The following is a 16,475-nucleotide window of genomic DNA, read 5'->3' on the forward strand; positions in this document are numbered from 1 at the left end:
AGGAGTAGAAAGCAATTTATTTTGATGTTATTGGTAGATTTTCTATTGATGAGTTAAAAAAGAAATGTATATATTTGTGTTCTATGTTGATGTAATTTTCTCCCGTAGATACAGCTTCAAATACTGGATGCAGGTGTTGGTTTGGAATGGAGTTTTCCAATACATTGTCTTTATACTCTTAAGATTACATGAAGTTATAAATAGGAGAGACAGTTATTAATAGAAGTTCTATCTATGCAGAGAACCATGTGTCTTTTTGTTACTGGACATACTAGCTTATTAATTTTTTGTATTTTCAAAGTATAGCTTTGAGTCACCTATTATTGTTGCCTAGGGCAAGTGTGTGTGACTGAGACTTTTTTTGGAGAATGCAGTGAATTGAAAACCACTCAGCTCATAAAACTTTTGTGTTTCTAGCCTTCTCATCATTCCTTTGACCGGAAATGGGGAGAGATTCACAAGTGGCTGGTAGGCCAGGGCTGCCTGCCCTGCATGCTGTGATAACTGCTGAGCTATGTGACATGGAAGCAAAACATTGACTAATGGCTTGAGAATTAGGCGGTGTGTTCTGTGTGAGCCTAAAGGTTGCAGAGTAACTGTTCTCTCTGTAGTGGATCAGATGGGTACTGGAGTCCAGCATTTTCTTTTGTGGTCAGTAGCCTCGCTTTCAACTCATGAAAGCCCCAGATGAAGGGTAAATGAATCTATGTTTTCTTTCAATGGGTTTGCTTTTCCTCCCTCAATCCCTGCTTCCTCCTTTCATTCTCTATCCTTAAAAATGAACTCCACAGGCTTTCCAGGGGAGATGACCCTAGGTCTGAGCCCGTGTCTTCTGAATTTTGTTCTTATTTAATCTCTTAGCTCTTTGTCAAGCCTTCTACTCTCATTGCAGACTTTTAGCTACAAAAGCAAATACCATGAACCAATTAGAATGCTAGTTGGCCACCGTGAGCTTTTTTCAAGTTCAGTTATTTTCTAATGCAGGATTACTGATTGGATATGTGACTAGGCTTGGGAGGTGTGGTGTCTGAAGCCCAGTAATACTATGAAAATACTTGAAAGTGTATTTTTATGGGAAATGTTGATATATTAATCACCAGAGAAGTTTCCCAGAGAGTTTGAGAACCATTGTCTCAGCCTATGCTCACACATCACCTTCCCAAACAAGTGGCTTGTAGAGCAGCATGCTAAGGAGCCCCAAGGCCTGCAGGGTCCGTAACTATGGTGACCTTTGTATTTAACACTTCATCAGTCATTGTGTTAACTTAGACAACTGAAAAAGATGCTTGATAATCTAAAGTGAGTAGTTCCTTGTGTTTGTGTTTGCTATTTTGGAGTACGATCTGTTCTTTGTAACTAAAAGTAGTATAATTGATTTTATCTAATACATTTTCTGCATGGGCCAATCAATGCACGAAGAAGAGTATATTGTTTGAATAAACAAAATCACTTAATTTTACATATAAACACTTTAACTTGTTTTAATTAAGCATTTTAATTCTAAAATAGCTTAACATTTAGTAGCTTAGGTCAAACTAGAAAAATTAAATACAAACAAAAGCATATATTAAAAATCTGATATTTGGGGCTGGAGAGATGGCTCAGTGGTTAAGAGCACTGACTGCTTTTCCGAAGGTACTGAGTTCAAATCCCAGTAACCACATGGTGGCTCACAACCATCCGTAATGAGATCTGATGCCCTCTGGTGTGTCTGAAGACAGCTACATTGTACTTTCATATAATAAATAAATAAATCTAAAAAAAAATCTGATATTTGTCTGTTTAGGGGATATGAATATAATCATTTAAAAGAATCATTGATGTGTGTATCTTAACTAGTGAGAGTATTAGACTTATGAGGTTTTTGGATGGAGGCTTAAAGTGCAGTTGGTGATTGACCTGAGTCTTGACTGAGAGTTAGGACTGGGCTTACATAGAAGGTGGGGTTTGGTTTAGATTGGAATAGCGCACCTCACTCCTGACACTGCTGTTCCCTCCTTCTAAGCAGAGTCTCCTGTTCTTTCTTGCCTCACTCTTGCTCCCTTGTTAATGAGCTCACATGGCTACATGACATTCTTGATATAAACTCTAGGTGGCTAATAAGTTTTTGGTGCTATGTATAGCACTTAACCACAAATACAACTGTTGATAGATAATTCTTTCCATGTTAAATATTTCCCTAGATTCTAACTCTTTTGTGTGTGTCAGATTGGCTTGCAGGAGTGTGAGTGGGGAGCATGAGAACAGGAAGCTCAGGAGTGAAGGAAACTATTATGTCAGCACTGCTGCAGCTCTCCCCCTCACTTTACTCTAGGGGGCACGTGCCAGTTTGTATATGGATTTTTTTTTTTTTTTTTGTCAACTTGAAACAATCTAGATGTACCTGGGAAGAAGGAGTCATTATAACTAAGGAATTTCATCCATCAGATTGGCCTACGGCCCTGTCTATGAGGTATTTTCTTAATTACTAACTAATGTAGAAAGGTCCAGCCCGCTGTGGGTGGCGCCATCCCTAGGCAGATGGGCTGGGCTCTATAAGAGTGGTAGCTGAACAAGCCAGAGGAGGCAACACAGTAAGCAGTGCTCCCCAAGGGGCTCTGCTTCAGTTCCTGCCCTGACTTCCCTCACTGATGAACGGTAGCCAGTAAGCCAAATAAACCCTTCTTCCCCAAACTTGGTTTTGGTCAGTGTTTTATCAATCATAGCAACAGGAAGCAAACTAGGACAAGAGAGGAGCAGGTAGAGGTTTAGTGCCCTACACTGACAGAGTCAAGTAAGAATGAAGGAGGAAGGGGGGCCACCCCTGGTGCAGAGGTGAAGCAGGTAAGGAGAGCGCCGTGTCCTCCTGGGTTTCCATATAGTCCTTATTAGCCAGCTGGCCGTTTCTCATGATTCTGACTTCAAGTCGTATGCTTCAGTCAGCAACCTTTGTATGGCTGGAAGAGTAAATGCTGTTTCAAGGGTTTTCTAATTTGAAACTGAAGGAGCAACTGCAGTGCCAGCTTACTATCTGTAGACAGAGAAGGCGTCCAGGCTTGCTCTGGGCTCTGGTTTTCTTTTACTGAAACCACTTCTCCTCATGTTAAGTGAACCTTTGAAAAGAGTGTGTTTTAATTTGATTAACCCAATTTGAATAGAATAAGATAAAGTTCCAGAAAGTTCTGCTTTGAAGTTTGTATACTTTATTAGTTCTTATGAGAAACTCGGTCATCATAGAAAACATCATTGCAGAATCTTTTCTCCATCTGTATTTTACCATTACCAACATTGGCTTTTTATTCATTAGTTTAAAATTTTAGAATACTGGCACTGCACTAAGAGCAGGCGGGAGCTCTGTCCCTGAGCTTTATTTCCAGCCTGCTGTTTACTTTTTGAGACAAAGTCTAAGTTGTCCTGGCATAAGAAGTCTGTTAGTCCTGACCTTCCTATTGTGGGGGCTTAATTTGTCATTCATGAGAGTTGCCAGTCCTCAGCCAGGGAGGAAAGAACTCCCAAAAGTTTAGACTAAATCTGTCTGTCATTTAAGGCGTAGTCGTGCTTGGGTTGCTCAGCCCTCATGAGGCTACCCAGGATTGTTTCTCATGACTTCTCAAAGAAGGGGAATACTCCGCTTTGTGTTAGAGCCTTAGAAGGCAGTTTGCTGGAGTCTGTTTAATTGTTACTGGTGCTGTTACTTCAGGAAGAGCCACTGGATGTTATTGCAGTTCTGTAGACCCGGCCTGGATGATGAAGAAGGCTCTTCCTCCATGGAAGAGTGGCCCTGCGTTTGTTGTTTGTGTGTAACAGAGCCCACAGTGGACTGGATGTTGTGTTTATGGTTCTGTGGTATGCTGAGTCTGAGGATCTAGATGCTGGCCCCAGCTGTGTGTGCCTATAGATTCCTCCTTAGCTTTCTGGGAGATAACTTTCTATCCTGAAGATGAGGAGTGTGTTCTGCAGATGTGTTTTCGTTTGTTTGCTTTAGATACAGGGTCCTAACTATGTAACCCTGACTGGCTTGGGACCCACTTGGTCTCATCTCAGACTCGCAGATATCTGCCTGCCTCTGCCTCCTAAATGCTGGGATTAAAGAAATGTACCGTCACATCTGGCTAGATGTGTTGTCTAAAAGTGTTCTTCTATGGCTGGTGAAATGGAAAGGAAAGAGAGTAAAGAGTAGTTTAGATATTCAGCTGGAATATCAGCTTGGTATCCCAAATGGCACCAATGGACATGTAAAATTAATATCCCCGTGTAACACAAGGGTTTCTAATTAGTTTGGAATCTGTTACCACTTAGCACTCTGTGCTCTGCTCTGCTAACTCACATGTCTCCAAAACTTGTGGTTCACTTACAAAAAGTTTAAATTGGTGATTCATGCCTAGAGATCACAGCCCTGTTGGAAATGGGGTCACAAAATCATCATGTTATCTTTAAACAGAATTTAGGACATGTTTTATCAATTGTAGCAGTATATATAATGGGTGTCAAAAGATGATTTTTTTTTTCTTAAAAAACTGTACACAAAAACTGAGACTGAAATGAAGGAGTAAACTATGGCATTTTGTTTGAATTACTATTTACGTTGCGATGGATAGCCAGAGATAGCCCCATCTGTTTTCAGCAGCATAGTGACCTAGTTGATTGCTGTGGGGCGATGTAGCATTGCTTCATTTTGGAAGATAGCGTTGCTACTGAAAGGTAAGCCTACTTAGATTGATTGGATGCAGTTTTTAGTCATAGTTCAAATTACTTTAATAATTTAGACATTAAAATTCTGAAAAATTAGAAATTCCTTATGGTCGCAGGTGGTCATATTTTGGGTACTAGCTATTTGAGACCTATGTAAAAGCTCTGCTGCTTTACTGCTGATGGGCAAGCGTGGGAATGTTTAGAATCACACATAATTTAGTCAACTGCAAAGTGTAGTCAGTCTCTTTCTAAGCTGTATATAGAAGGCATGACTTTACTCTACCAACCCCGAAGAAGTGATGTTAGTTCTTCTGAGTGGTCTCTCACCTTGACACACTGCGGTGTATTTCCTTATTTCTTTTGTTTTCCAGTTAGAATAGTGAGAGGAGTAGGAAAAACAAAACAAAGAAACAACTAGAAAGTTTCCTCACAGTGAGCACCAGACTACACCCTAAGCATTTTTAAAGCAACGTGTGTTCTTCTTAAAAATACAGTTCTGACAGAGTGAATGTTCCTTCTCCCCGTATAAGCTTGCGCTTACGGTGAAGAAGTCAACCTCTGTGCTTTCGGTACTCTACCCAGCGTCTGTTTGCTGAGTGCCGTCACGTGTTTTTATCTTCATGTGTTGAGCTCTCTGGGCCATAAGTAAATAACAAGTGTTCGGACATATGCACACCGGCTGAGATGAAAACGCTGCCTGCCATGCTTGTGACTGCCACCCAAAGCAGTGATGCTGCACAACTCAGCTCTAGAGCCACATGCCGAGCCTGCTTATCCTCAGGAGAGGTGGCTGTGCTTTTGACTGGCTGCCTTTGCTTCTTTGCTGTGACAGTTACTCGTTCAGTGATTAATTATTGGTGTACTTTCTTCTTTCCCAGGAAGATTCAGAAAGGGCCAGGTATTCTCACCGGTCTGCTCACCGCCGTCCTTACCTGGTTTGTGGTAACATATAAGCTTGCCTATGGTGTTGTCCCTCATTGGCATCCTTCACTCACAAACCTGTAATATGTTTGCTTTTATTTTTATCAGGGAGTTGAGGATACATTGTCTCTTCGGAGCCTTGGCAGTCACAGGGTTGGTATTCTAAGTTGCTTGTGCCTAATAGCAACACTTTTAACCTTGAGCTTCCTTCAGCATTAATGATTATCTAAGTGATCTGACAATATCCATTTATACTCCTGTCTTTAACAGTAAGTAGAAAACACTGGCGAAGCTCTTCAGTGGCAAGAGGTGCTTTCCCTTAAATTATTGCTACAAGTGAATCAATTCTAAAATCTTAGCTGTCTTTATCTTAACAGACGTCCATCCTCAGTTTCTACAGAAATACCTTTGATTTTAAAAATATTACAAAAATGGTAAGGTTGAGCTTTATAAAATAACATTTGCTTTGTCCTAATTTTTAGTTTTTTTCTCTTTTCATATCTTAATCTGACAATCTATTGAATGAGCAATAGCTCTGGGGCTTGCCTGATTATTTACAGTTATAATTACATGAAACTATTGACTTGAAAATTTTTCTTGCCATGTCTGTAGGAATTATGCTTTGACATTTTGATTGACACCATGTAATGTCCCAGCTTCTAGTGTAGATTGCTGTGAGTGCGGTTTGCCGCCTAAAGTCCTGAGTTCTGTGCACAGCCTCTCCTTTTACTCTTCTTAGAGAACTGTGCCATAAGATGTGTTTTGCATTTTATGTTATTTATGTTTTTTTAATCAGTAAAGTCATCTTTCATATTAAGGAGTGTATCTGTTCCAACTCTGATCTTCTTTCTGCCATATATAAAAATGGACTAGTTAAGCTATTCCAACATGCCAGGTATTAATGCATTTATATTTATAAACACTCTATTACACTCTGATACATTCTTTTCTTTTGGTGGATGTTTAAGTCATAACTGCTCTTTTTAGTTACAAATTTTAAAATTGTTTTAGAGTAGTTTTAAGTTTTTAAGTAAATCTAAGATTATCAGTGACTTAAAGGCGGCATTATAGGTATTGGAAAGCTGGCTCAGCAGTTAAAAAAAGCGCTTGCTGCCTTTGTAGAGGGCCTTGGTTCAATTCTTAGCACCCACATGACTGCAGCTCACATTTATAACTCCAGATCTAGGGCATCTGATGCTATCTTCTGGCCTCTGCAGGCACCAGGGATACATACTGTACACATACATATACACAGGCAAAACACTTAAAAAAATTTTTTTATATGTATGAATGTGTTTTTTTTTTTTTTCAGAAAATGTATGCATTTGTTGTATTTCCTACTAGAGGAAGTTTTTCTTTCCTCTTTAAATTACTTTAAAAAGATTCTACTGAAGTCCACCAAAGTTTCAAAGTTGAGAGTCAAGGGCTATAAAATATTCCCCTCTTTTTGTAACTAGTTTCTTTGCTTTTATAAGGCTTATAGTATGAACTTTCACACCTTCCTTATTGAGCTGAGTAAATTTGCATATAAATTTGGGGAAGCTGGGTTAGGTTAGTTGATCTTTAAGTTTGACTTGAATTAGGGAACTTTAAGTCAAACCTCCAAAGTAAAGAAATCTGCAGTTAAACTGGTAAGGACCTATCTGCCTGGAGTGGGTCTAAAGCTACAATTTTAATTCTTCCTCTTTTTAATGGTAGCTGTATGTGTTTCCATGGGTAGAGGAAGACTCTTTGTATTTTCAAAGTTAATATATGAGGCCTGAAGATGTAACTTCAGTGGTAGAGTTCTTGACTGGCATGTGCTAGGACCTGAGCTTACTCTCCATCACTGGCAGGAGAAAAGCCATGCTTGAACTTGAAAAGTTGTAAAGGACACTGGACTCTCTAGATATGTGTGTGTACATATGCAGCATATTTCACATGTATAGATTTTTACAAAATTAAGTCTGAATGCTCTGATAAGGTAAATTACATGTGTTTTAAACAGTGTTCTTTGTTTTGGATCCCTCTGGGGATGGAGCCCACTTCCAAGTGCTCCTCCTCTGAGGCTGAGCCACACCTCCAGCCTTTGAGATCATTGCCCCTGTTTGGTTTTAATTAGATGATATTAGGATTTCAACCAGTTGGAGTTTCATTTGTTGTTTTGCTTTGGGGATTGGGTCCATGGTATCTGGTAGGCCACTGAGTTGTCAGTAGATCTGGATTATTGGCTTTTCAAATGACAACTTCTGACCTGTGTAAAAAATAAATACTATGATCTAAAATGGTGACCTAAATATTCTGGTGGTTTACCATATAATTTAAAGGTTTCATTGTTTCTCTACCTGCTCTTTCTTAAAGCTTAAGAGTTATGTATTTAAAAGATTCATAATGTCTACAATTTATTTGGTTTTAAAATGTTAGCAGTACCTGGATGTGGGTCAGGTACACTTAATGGTTTTATGCTACATTCCTGAGACCTTGAACTTTCCATTTGTCTAGTTTCAGAAACTTCTCTATTGAAAGGTGCCCTGACAGAAGCTGTATGGTTGAAAAATGCTATAGACATTAAGACTAAAGACAACAGGAACAAAAGTAGCCTGAGACTGAACCCTGACTTGGGAGAGGGGCTAGTAAGTCAGAATCTTGGATGTGAAATAGAACTGTCTATGCCTGCTTGTTACTGGGAGCAGTTGCTAATAACATGGAGTTAATAAGCCAGTTAGCTCTAGCCTTAAAAAACACTACAAATATTTGATTATTGTTTTGTACACATAATACAAGAATACAATAGTAGAAATCTCAAATTAGGAAATAGAGTGACCTTGAATCATAGGATAATCTCTATTTCTCATTTGTGGAGTTTTTACTGTTTAGTTATGGTTTATTTAGTCATATGTTTCTGGCTTTGAAATAATTGTGAACTCAGTTTTTAAATTATTCTTTAAACTTGTCTTTTGTTATTTTAATACTACACTGTTTAATTTCACTGAAGAGTTCATTGAAGGATATTACTGGAACACACTGGAGCCAAGCCAGTACGCCCAAGAGGAGAGACATGATGGTGTGTAATTCTGAGATGTGTGGTCTTAGATTTTTATGCATTTATTGGTTTTCAGTATTCTGGACATAGTAAAAACAGGAATAGCCTGGTAAGAATGAGAGCTTCTGCTTTGTTTCCTTGTATAAACTTTAAAACAAGTTTCTCTGAGGATTAAAGCCTTTTCACCCTTTTAAATCTCGCTTTAGTGATAAAATGCTTGGGCAGAGCATCTTAGGGAGGAGAGGGTCTATGTGGCTCACATTCCTGGGTCACAGTCCTTCAGTGAGAGAGGTCAGGGCAGAAACTCAAGCAACAGCTTGGAGCAAAACCACGGAGGAATGCTGCTTGCCGGCTTGCGTACAGACACATGCTTAGCTAGCTTCTTTACAAAAGCCATGCCTAGGGATGCTGCTGCCTCCCTCATCAGTTAGTAAGATGACATCCCTTTCTTCCACCTCCCCACTGTGCAAGAATACAGGCCATTGATCTAGGCACTTTTCAGTCAAGCCTTTCCTCTCAGATGACTATGGGCTATGTCACTTTAACCAAGCTCTTCAGGAGAAACAGACTATACTAGCATGCATGGAAATGCTTTAGCCAGAGTCTTCCATAGTCCCAGTTTCCCTTCTTTTGATAATTTCTAAGTGACATCACAACCAGCTGCCATTTATCAGGTAAGTTGTGTGTGTGTGTGTGTGTGTGTGTGTGTGTGTGTGTGTGATTTCTCTGCTGTAATTCTGTAATTTTTAAAGCTAGCTGAATCCCACATTATATTTTGAAAAAAGAAAAAATTGGAATAAATATTTGTTTCTGCTTGTTAAAACACCCTGTCATCTATAGAGAGGGTGGGAAGGAAGGTTTACCTTATTGAGGTAGGATCATTTATGTGTAAGAACGTGCGCTTTAATACTGTATGTTTTGGTCATGGATTTTTTTTTCCTAAAGAAATATAGGAAAAATAAATAAATAAAACTTTTATAGAGAAGGGATTTGATTTTCAGAGAAATGTTACATACAACATTTTCAGTGAATTTATATCAGTGGTAAAATTGTACCACAGCCTTATATTAAGTGGAATTCATTTTTAGTTTTCTACCATATATGTTCTAAATGACTATCTAAATAAATACAAATAGACAGGTTTTGTTATATTTGAACTAGTATTTTAATATCTTACTAAAGTAGGATTGTATATTTTTATCTTCTAGACTATTTTAAGCTTTATAAAATCATGATCTCCACCAAAAATATATTTTATTCCTTTACCTAGTCTGTATGTACAGATTTCTAGCTCTCTGTATGTATGTATCATTGAAACACATTTCAGAAAATTCCATGTAAAGCTTATGTATCTATGTGTATGTATAGTATATGGTTGGATGGTTGGTTTGTGAGGTAAGGGCTCATTGAGTGGCTTAGGCTGGTCTGAGCTTGGTCTCCCACAGCTTCAGCCTGCTTATTGAGTGTTGGGATTACAGGTGTGTACCTCGTCTTATGGAGTGATATTAACTCATCTGTGCACAACATCCTGTGATGGAGTGATATTAACTCTCCTGTGCACAGGATATTGTTTACTCCTATGTTTTGCTTTTATAAATAGCCAGTTAGACTCACTGAATTGATTTCAAAAGGGAATCAACTTAAATTTAGGAAAACATTACTGTGGGTCAAGGTTTTGAATAATATTACCTGATGCCCTAACTCTCTAAAAATGTAAAAGAAAGATATTTTTACAAAATGGTGTTTTTAAACGCTTTGTGATATGTACTTATCCTTGAGTAAGATTGTTAGAAAGTTGTGAGAATGCTGAAGAATCACTGTTAGGAGACTAGAGCCACACAGCTATGTACCAATCCCTTTCAAAAGATCCTACATCGAAATGTGCACTTTCTGGGCTTGTTAATTTTCTGTGATTTTTGAGTCATATATAATGTCACTTGCTTGTCTACTGTGCACACCACATTTTGTTCTGGCCAAGTTTTTCATTTTGTTGAGCATTTTCTCAAATAAGATTTTAGGGTGTATGTCTCTAAGTAGGTTCAAGGAAGCGCCCCTGCTCTGATCCCAGGCTTAGTTTTTCCGCAGGCTGGATTAGGTAGTGCTCCTCCTTGCTTGGCTATCTGTCAATCAAAGGCAAACAGTGGGAGCCGCCACAGATGTGAGGAGGAAAGCATCTCTGAGCTCAGAATTGTTCCCCTTTCCAGCCAAAGCCTTCCTTGGGCTGTACTGTTCTGTCATATTCTAAGACTGAGTCGTCTTACCATTACTACTTCAGAATTTTGTTATTTGAAAGGTAAATAGAGACTGAGGTGTATCTCAGTGGTAAAAGTGTTTGCACGACATGCACAAAGCTCTAAGTTCAATCCCCAGTGAAGCCAAAGGGCAATGGGGAGCACAGTCCTTCAGATGTTTAGGATGCCATCTGTCTCAAAGTCCAGAGTAGATAGGCTGTAGGTGCACATAGCTGTGCTGGCATAAAACAAAGTTTTAATTGTACAGACAGTTCAGCAACAATGTCTCCTGAAAAAGTAAAGGTTATATCCAAATATAATAGCTTTTGTGTTTAATAATCTTTTGCTTTTGAAGTAGGGCTGCTTTGGTTTTAATAATGACAAGGTTGCTTTTTCTCTTGTGTTCCTGACTGGTGATACAACCAACTTTCCTACTTTCCTGAACTGCAGTGTGATACCATCAAGGACAGATCATCAAGAATTCCGTCATTAGTATGTAGTACATGACTTTGTGCTAAGTGTGAGATTTTACTTTCTAAACATCAGTTGTTGCTAGTCATAGATTATGACTAACTTTCATGGTTTTGTTATGATCTTTTGGGGGTAGATGTGTAATAAAACAAAAACCATTGTTTTTGAAATTGTGGCATAATCTGTTATTGGAATAATAGCTTTTCCCAGAGACTTCAGGATCAGGGGCTGAGAGAATCACTCAGGGGTAAAGTGCTTTTTTTTTTCTTTTCTTTCATCATTGCAAGGCTGTAGGTTTGCTTCCCAATACTACAAAACAAAACAAAATAAAACAAAACAAAACTGCCTCAAAATGATTGGAATGTTTAATGTAAGAGCCAGGATCCCCGACTGTCACTAAGATCTGTTCCCGCTCCGTCTGCTCTGAGAGAAGAGCTGGCACATCTGTGCTTACTTGCTGCGCAGGAAGACTGGCTTACTTATTTTAACTCCATATTTATTTATTTTGTCTGTGTATGTGTGTCACATGGCATATATGTGGAGGTCAGAGGACAACTTGTTGAAGCCGCTTCTCCTGACATGTGGGTCCTAGGGATTGAACTCAGTTGACAGCAGGCTTGACAGCAAGCATCTTTACTCTCTGAGCCATCTCTCCAGCCCCTCTGACAGTGTTTTGATGCACCCTGGGCTATAATAACACAGACCTGTACTTGATTTTGTGTCATAAGCTGGCAGGTTACTAAATAAAACTCCAGGGATGAAGAGTGACAGCTGAAGATGACCAAGCATTTTGGCTTGACATGCTGAATTAGCTAAGGAAGTCAAACTGGTTTGTTTTCTTTGGGCCACTATTATGTTGGTAGATTGCCCAAGTTCCTGACTACCTAGTTTTCACTTAGAATGCTCATAGTGAAGTATAAAAGAACATTCACAATAAGAAAATGCATTATCCTAATTGTTGAGGATCTGATTCTGTGTGAAGTAGTTTTCCTAGGACATCCAGTTGTCCTTTGTTGTTTCTACGGACTTTCAGCAGCACAGTCTCACTACATACACTGTGCTTATTGTCTGCTGGTTGTCTATTAGTACCAGGACTATTCTTTGTCACCCTGGGAAAAGTAATTTTTTTTTTTATATAATCATCTTTCAAAGTACTTTGTGCAAGCTTCAGAACATATGTTTTAGGCATTTCTCTTGTAAGGAGCAGATGCCATGGATCTACTAACTTGGTCTAAGAGTAGTGTCTGAGGGCTGGAGAGCTAGTGCTTACTGTTCTTCAGCAGACCTGAGCTTAGTTCTCAGCCTCTGTGTTGGCTAGCTCACAACCATCTGTAACCCAGTTCTGGGGATCCATGCCCTCTTTGGCATGTGCACACATATGGCATATACACACAAATAGATGCACATAAACTAAATCCAAAAGAAGAATGCTGTCTTGAGCAGTATTTGCATGAACTTTTAGTTTATCTACATACAGCATTGCTTTTGCTTTTGATAAGATGACAAAAGGAGGTGGACTCTTGCCACATATAGCTTTCTCAAGGTGAGGAAGTGGGGACGAGACTCAAAGTGCAGACATGTCCCCACAACACCCCTCTGACTCTGTCCTAAAGTAAAGTGCAGACCTGTCCCCACAGCATCCCTCTGACTCTGTCCTGATAGGTTTCCTTTAGCTGCCCAGACACCAGGTTAGATAGTGGTGGGCACAAAGAGAGGTCAGAGAGAGTGACTGCTTGAGGCCACACTCCTCATCCTTCCACTACTCACAAGCAAGAGGTAGGTTGCATGTGCACTACTCTATATTATATGCACTCTTGCTGTTATTTTATGATGAGTTTCATTCTTAATATTTTATGATATGATCTCTAAAGTTAACTTTCCATATTTATTTCCAGAATCATTCTTACAGTCACACCCATGGGATGAAGAAGCGATCCTCTAGTTCTTATAAAGACCCACTGGTTAGTTCTATTTCAGACGTTTGGTCTAGTTATGGTATTATGGATAGCACCAAATTACATGTAGGTTTCATTCTCAAAGTTTGTTTTTAGGAACCTGGAATGCTTTTAGGAACCAGGATACTTTTCATATACTTACTGGTAGAAACAATGAAGTGTGAAATAGGCCCTTGCACTTATGTGGTTACACCGCAGAACACCACAGAATAGGCTTTCTGTTTCAGTCACTTGACCAATTATTTCTGTAGAGAACAAATGCTACAGAACTGGAGTGCTCGGAACACCTCTTTCTCCTTATTGTGCCATTGGCAGAAATGCAGTCTCTAGTTCCCTACCAGTTCTGAGATCCCATGAGAGCCTTGGGATGATGTAGCTGGAAAGGAAGAGGGAGAAAGAACGTAGCTGAAAACAGATGATAGAGGCCTTGGAGTATGGGGCACTGGCACCTTTGTGGCCAGGTGAGCTGAGGTATGCCTGGCTGAGGTGTGAGTATCAGTGACTGCAGGTTGGGTAGAGGGAGGGCCCCTTGGAGTAGTGTCAGCAGTAGAGAAGGGAGTTCGTAGGCAGGGGTACATGTGCTTATCCTCTACTAAGATGGAGATTTGGGAAGGGATTTCTCTAACCCGGCAATTTATAAAAGTGGTAACTAGACAGTAGCCTTAGGTTTTTCAGGATCATTCTAAAATATAGAGTGAGAGTAACTCCATTATTTGCATTTCATTTTTACTTGAGGGTGTATTGTGTGGTCTTTAAATAATTAACAGAGTCCTTCTTTGAAGTAACTGACCTTTAATGCCCATCTTTTCTAAGAAAATTTAAACCATTACTGCTTGTCCTTTCTTTGCTGTGATCCATTGCTCTAAAGGCCTTCCTCTGGGGAAGAAGGAACCTATAGAATATCAGATTTTGTCTGTGTGTTCAAAGTTTGTCTTGGTTGTGGTTGCAACAAAAACATGTAACCTAAGAAAACTGTTAAATTTTGCTTTTTGCAGAGTGGCCTCTACTTTGACCAGAGAAACTATAGCAGTCTTAGACATAGCAAACCTGCCTCTACCTACTATTTCCGGGTTTGTCTAAAGATTTTATTTCTCATGTATCTTAATACACCTCTAACCCCCCCATTTTGCATTTTTGCTATTTGTAACTAATCTATGAATGGTTTGGATATATCAGTTTTGGTAATTGATATAATCCTTCTTAAGTATGTCTTCGGAGAGAAGTTAAATTACCATGCTTGTAATGAAAATTTGAAACAGAAAAAGATTTTGTGCAGTGAACATCACATTCTTACTACTTACGTCATGTAGTTTATTTCCTTAGTCACAGCATTATTTGCCTGTTATTTTATCTACCATTCTGTCTTTTGTTTGTGTGTTTTGTTTTTTTAGGCAGGGTATCACTATATATGTAGCCCGGGTTCACACTCAAGAGTCCTCGGCCTCAGCCTCCAGTAGTTGGTGTTAAGGTCGGACCAGTGTGTCCAGCATCTAATCTATTCTTTTGAATCATTGCAAAGTAAGCTATTGGCATCAATACACTCACTGCTAGGTACACTTTTTGCAAGTTTACGTGTGAAAATATAAGCTACATATAGGGCAAGACAGGTGTTATTATTTGTTAGAATATTAATATACTTTTAGAATCTTGTTTTTCTTTTTTGTCTGTTTTGTGTTTCTGCTTGTTTTGTTTTATTTGATTTTGAGACATGGTGTGTCTCTCTAGTTAAGGCTGGTCGTCCTACCTCAGCTACCTACATCACCACAGTCGGTTAGAAACTTTTTTTTTCAAGACATTTAACTTTTTTTTTTTTTTTAATGTTTTTTTCAAGGCAGAGTTTCTCTGTGTAGCACTGGCTGTCCTGGAACTCACTCTGTAGAGCAGGGTGGCTTTGAATCAGATATCTGCCTCTCAAGTGCTGGGATTAAAGGCTGTGCCCAAACTGCCTGGCACTTAACATTTAAAGCATTCTTTAATGTGTAGTACTTAGTACATTTAAAAGTATTGAGGAGTGGGAGTAAATCTGTATGATAGAATAGTTTACTCGCACATGCAAGGCTCTGGATTCAGTTTTGAGCACCGAAAATGCTATCAACTTAAAACCTTGCCTGCACACACAGTTTCTTTCACTATTCTTGTTTGTCTAGCTTTGTCTAGGGATGTAATTTCTTTATAAAGAGTGATTTTAGTGAGTGAACTCAGCTGGTGAGTGCAGCTTCTCTGGTTAACTAGCATTCTGTGTCCATGTATGTTTGGAAAGACTAGCTTTCAGATCTGTTTGAAAAAAATGTAGTGATAGCAGTAACTGAGGGCTTGCTTGAGTCCTTTATAACTGACAAGCCCACTAGGAGTCTGTCACAAAAGCATTGACAGTGCCCCCCAGGAGCTACTGGTGACAGTTCGGAGGCCACCATTTGATACACCCCCAGTGCCGGGTCCCTTTTTCTTCAGTGTACTCCTGGGTCCTCGTCTCCCACCTTGCCAATAATTTTATAATACCGAAAGGTTGTAGACATATTGATGGACAACACTTAGAAGTGATTTTCTTTCTTACCTTTAACAGTTAGCATTCAGAAAGTTTTTAGTGACTTTTTTCTTACTTCCTATGTTTTTACACTACTGTAGTTGTTTGGGCCTGACTAATGAGTTACGGAGTCAAGTTGTAAACTTAAAGCTGTCTGCTTGCATGGTGGGAGCACCTTCTGCCTTTGGTTTGTTGGTTTGTTTGTATTTATTTTTGTTTTTGTTTTTTTGCTTATTCCTGTTGTTCTACCTCTCTTACAGTCTTCCTCTCTGTGCAGTGAGCCGATGGGGACATCCAAGAGTCAGAGCAGGGTCAGTACTCTCCAAGGACGTGGAGCTGTCGCAGATCCCCTCGACTTTCTTTAGGATTAATTAGTACACTTTTTCCATAGGCTTCCCCTACTGTAACTTCTGGTCTGCTGAGAAGTACCAGTCTGGTTTGTATTTCCTCCTTCTAGTGTGTGCTCTGCAGTAGGGCCACTGTCAGGTGCAGAGCTGTGTGGCCTTCCTGCCATGTGCCCTGCAGTGTACACTGCCTGTGCTTTGCATATAAAACTTAGGGCATGAAAAATAATCCTGTTCTTTGCCAGTGTAGAAATGGATGACTTTTGGTAGCTTGTAGTTAGAATCTGTTTCCTGTAGAGATGGATTCATCTGGGTCCTGCTACACTCCCATACTTT

At 39.3% G+C, this 16,475-nt stretch overlaps 1 protein-coding gene across 21 annotated transcripts in view; it reads left to right on the forward strand.

The window, feature by feature from the left end:
• Lrrfip2 (LRR binding FLII interacting protein 2) overlaps nt 1-16,475 on the forward strand; it is a 103,722-nt gene that overhangs the window by 40,321 nt on the left and 46,926 nt on the right. For 12 of the 21 annotated variants that reach the window (XM_031344275.1, XM_031344262.1, XM_031344268.1 and 9 more), the window contains 9 exons: nt 418-468; nt 5,550-5,606; nt 5,701-5,745; nt 8,567-8,635; nt 11,296-11,337; nt 13,212-13,277; nt 14,267-14,341; nt 16,056-16,106; nt 16,187-16,231. The exons of 6 other annotated variants lie outside the window; for them this stretch is intronic. In XM_031344275.1, coding sequence (XP_031200135.1) covers nt 418-468; nt 5,550-5,606; nt 5,701-5,745; nt 8,567-8,635; nt 11,296-11,337; nt 13,212-13,277; nt 14,267-14,341; nt 16,056-16,106; nt 16,187-16,231 — 501 coding nt within the window. The remainder of the gene's footprint in view (nt 1-417; nt 469-5,549; nt 5,607-5,700; nt 5,746-8,566; nt 8,636-11,295; nt 11,338-13,211; nt 13,278-14,266; nt 14,342-16,055; nt 16,107-16,186; nt 16,232-16,475) is intronic. 3 more of the 21 variants (XM_031344264.1, XM_031344273.1, XM_031344274.1) reach the window with 2 other exon arrangements.

This window comes from Mastomys coucha, unplaced genomic scaffold (assembly GCF_008632895.1).
Source record: "Mastomys coucha isolate ucsf_1 unplaced genomic scaffold, UCSF_Mcou_1 pScaffold23, whole genome shotgun sequence".
NCBI classification, from domain to species: Eukaryota; Metazoa; Chordata; class Mammalia; order Rodentia; family Muridae; genus Mastomys; species Mastomys coucha.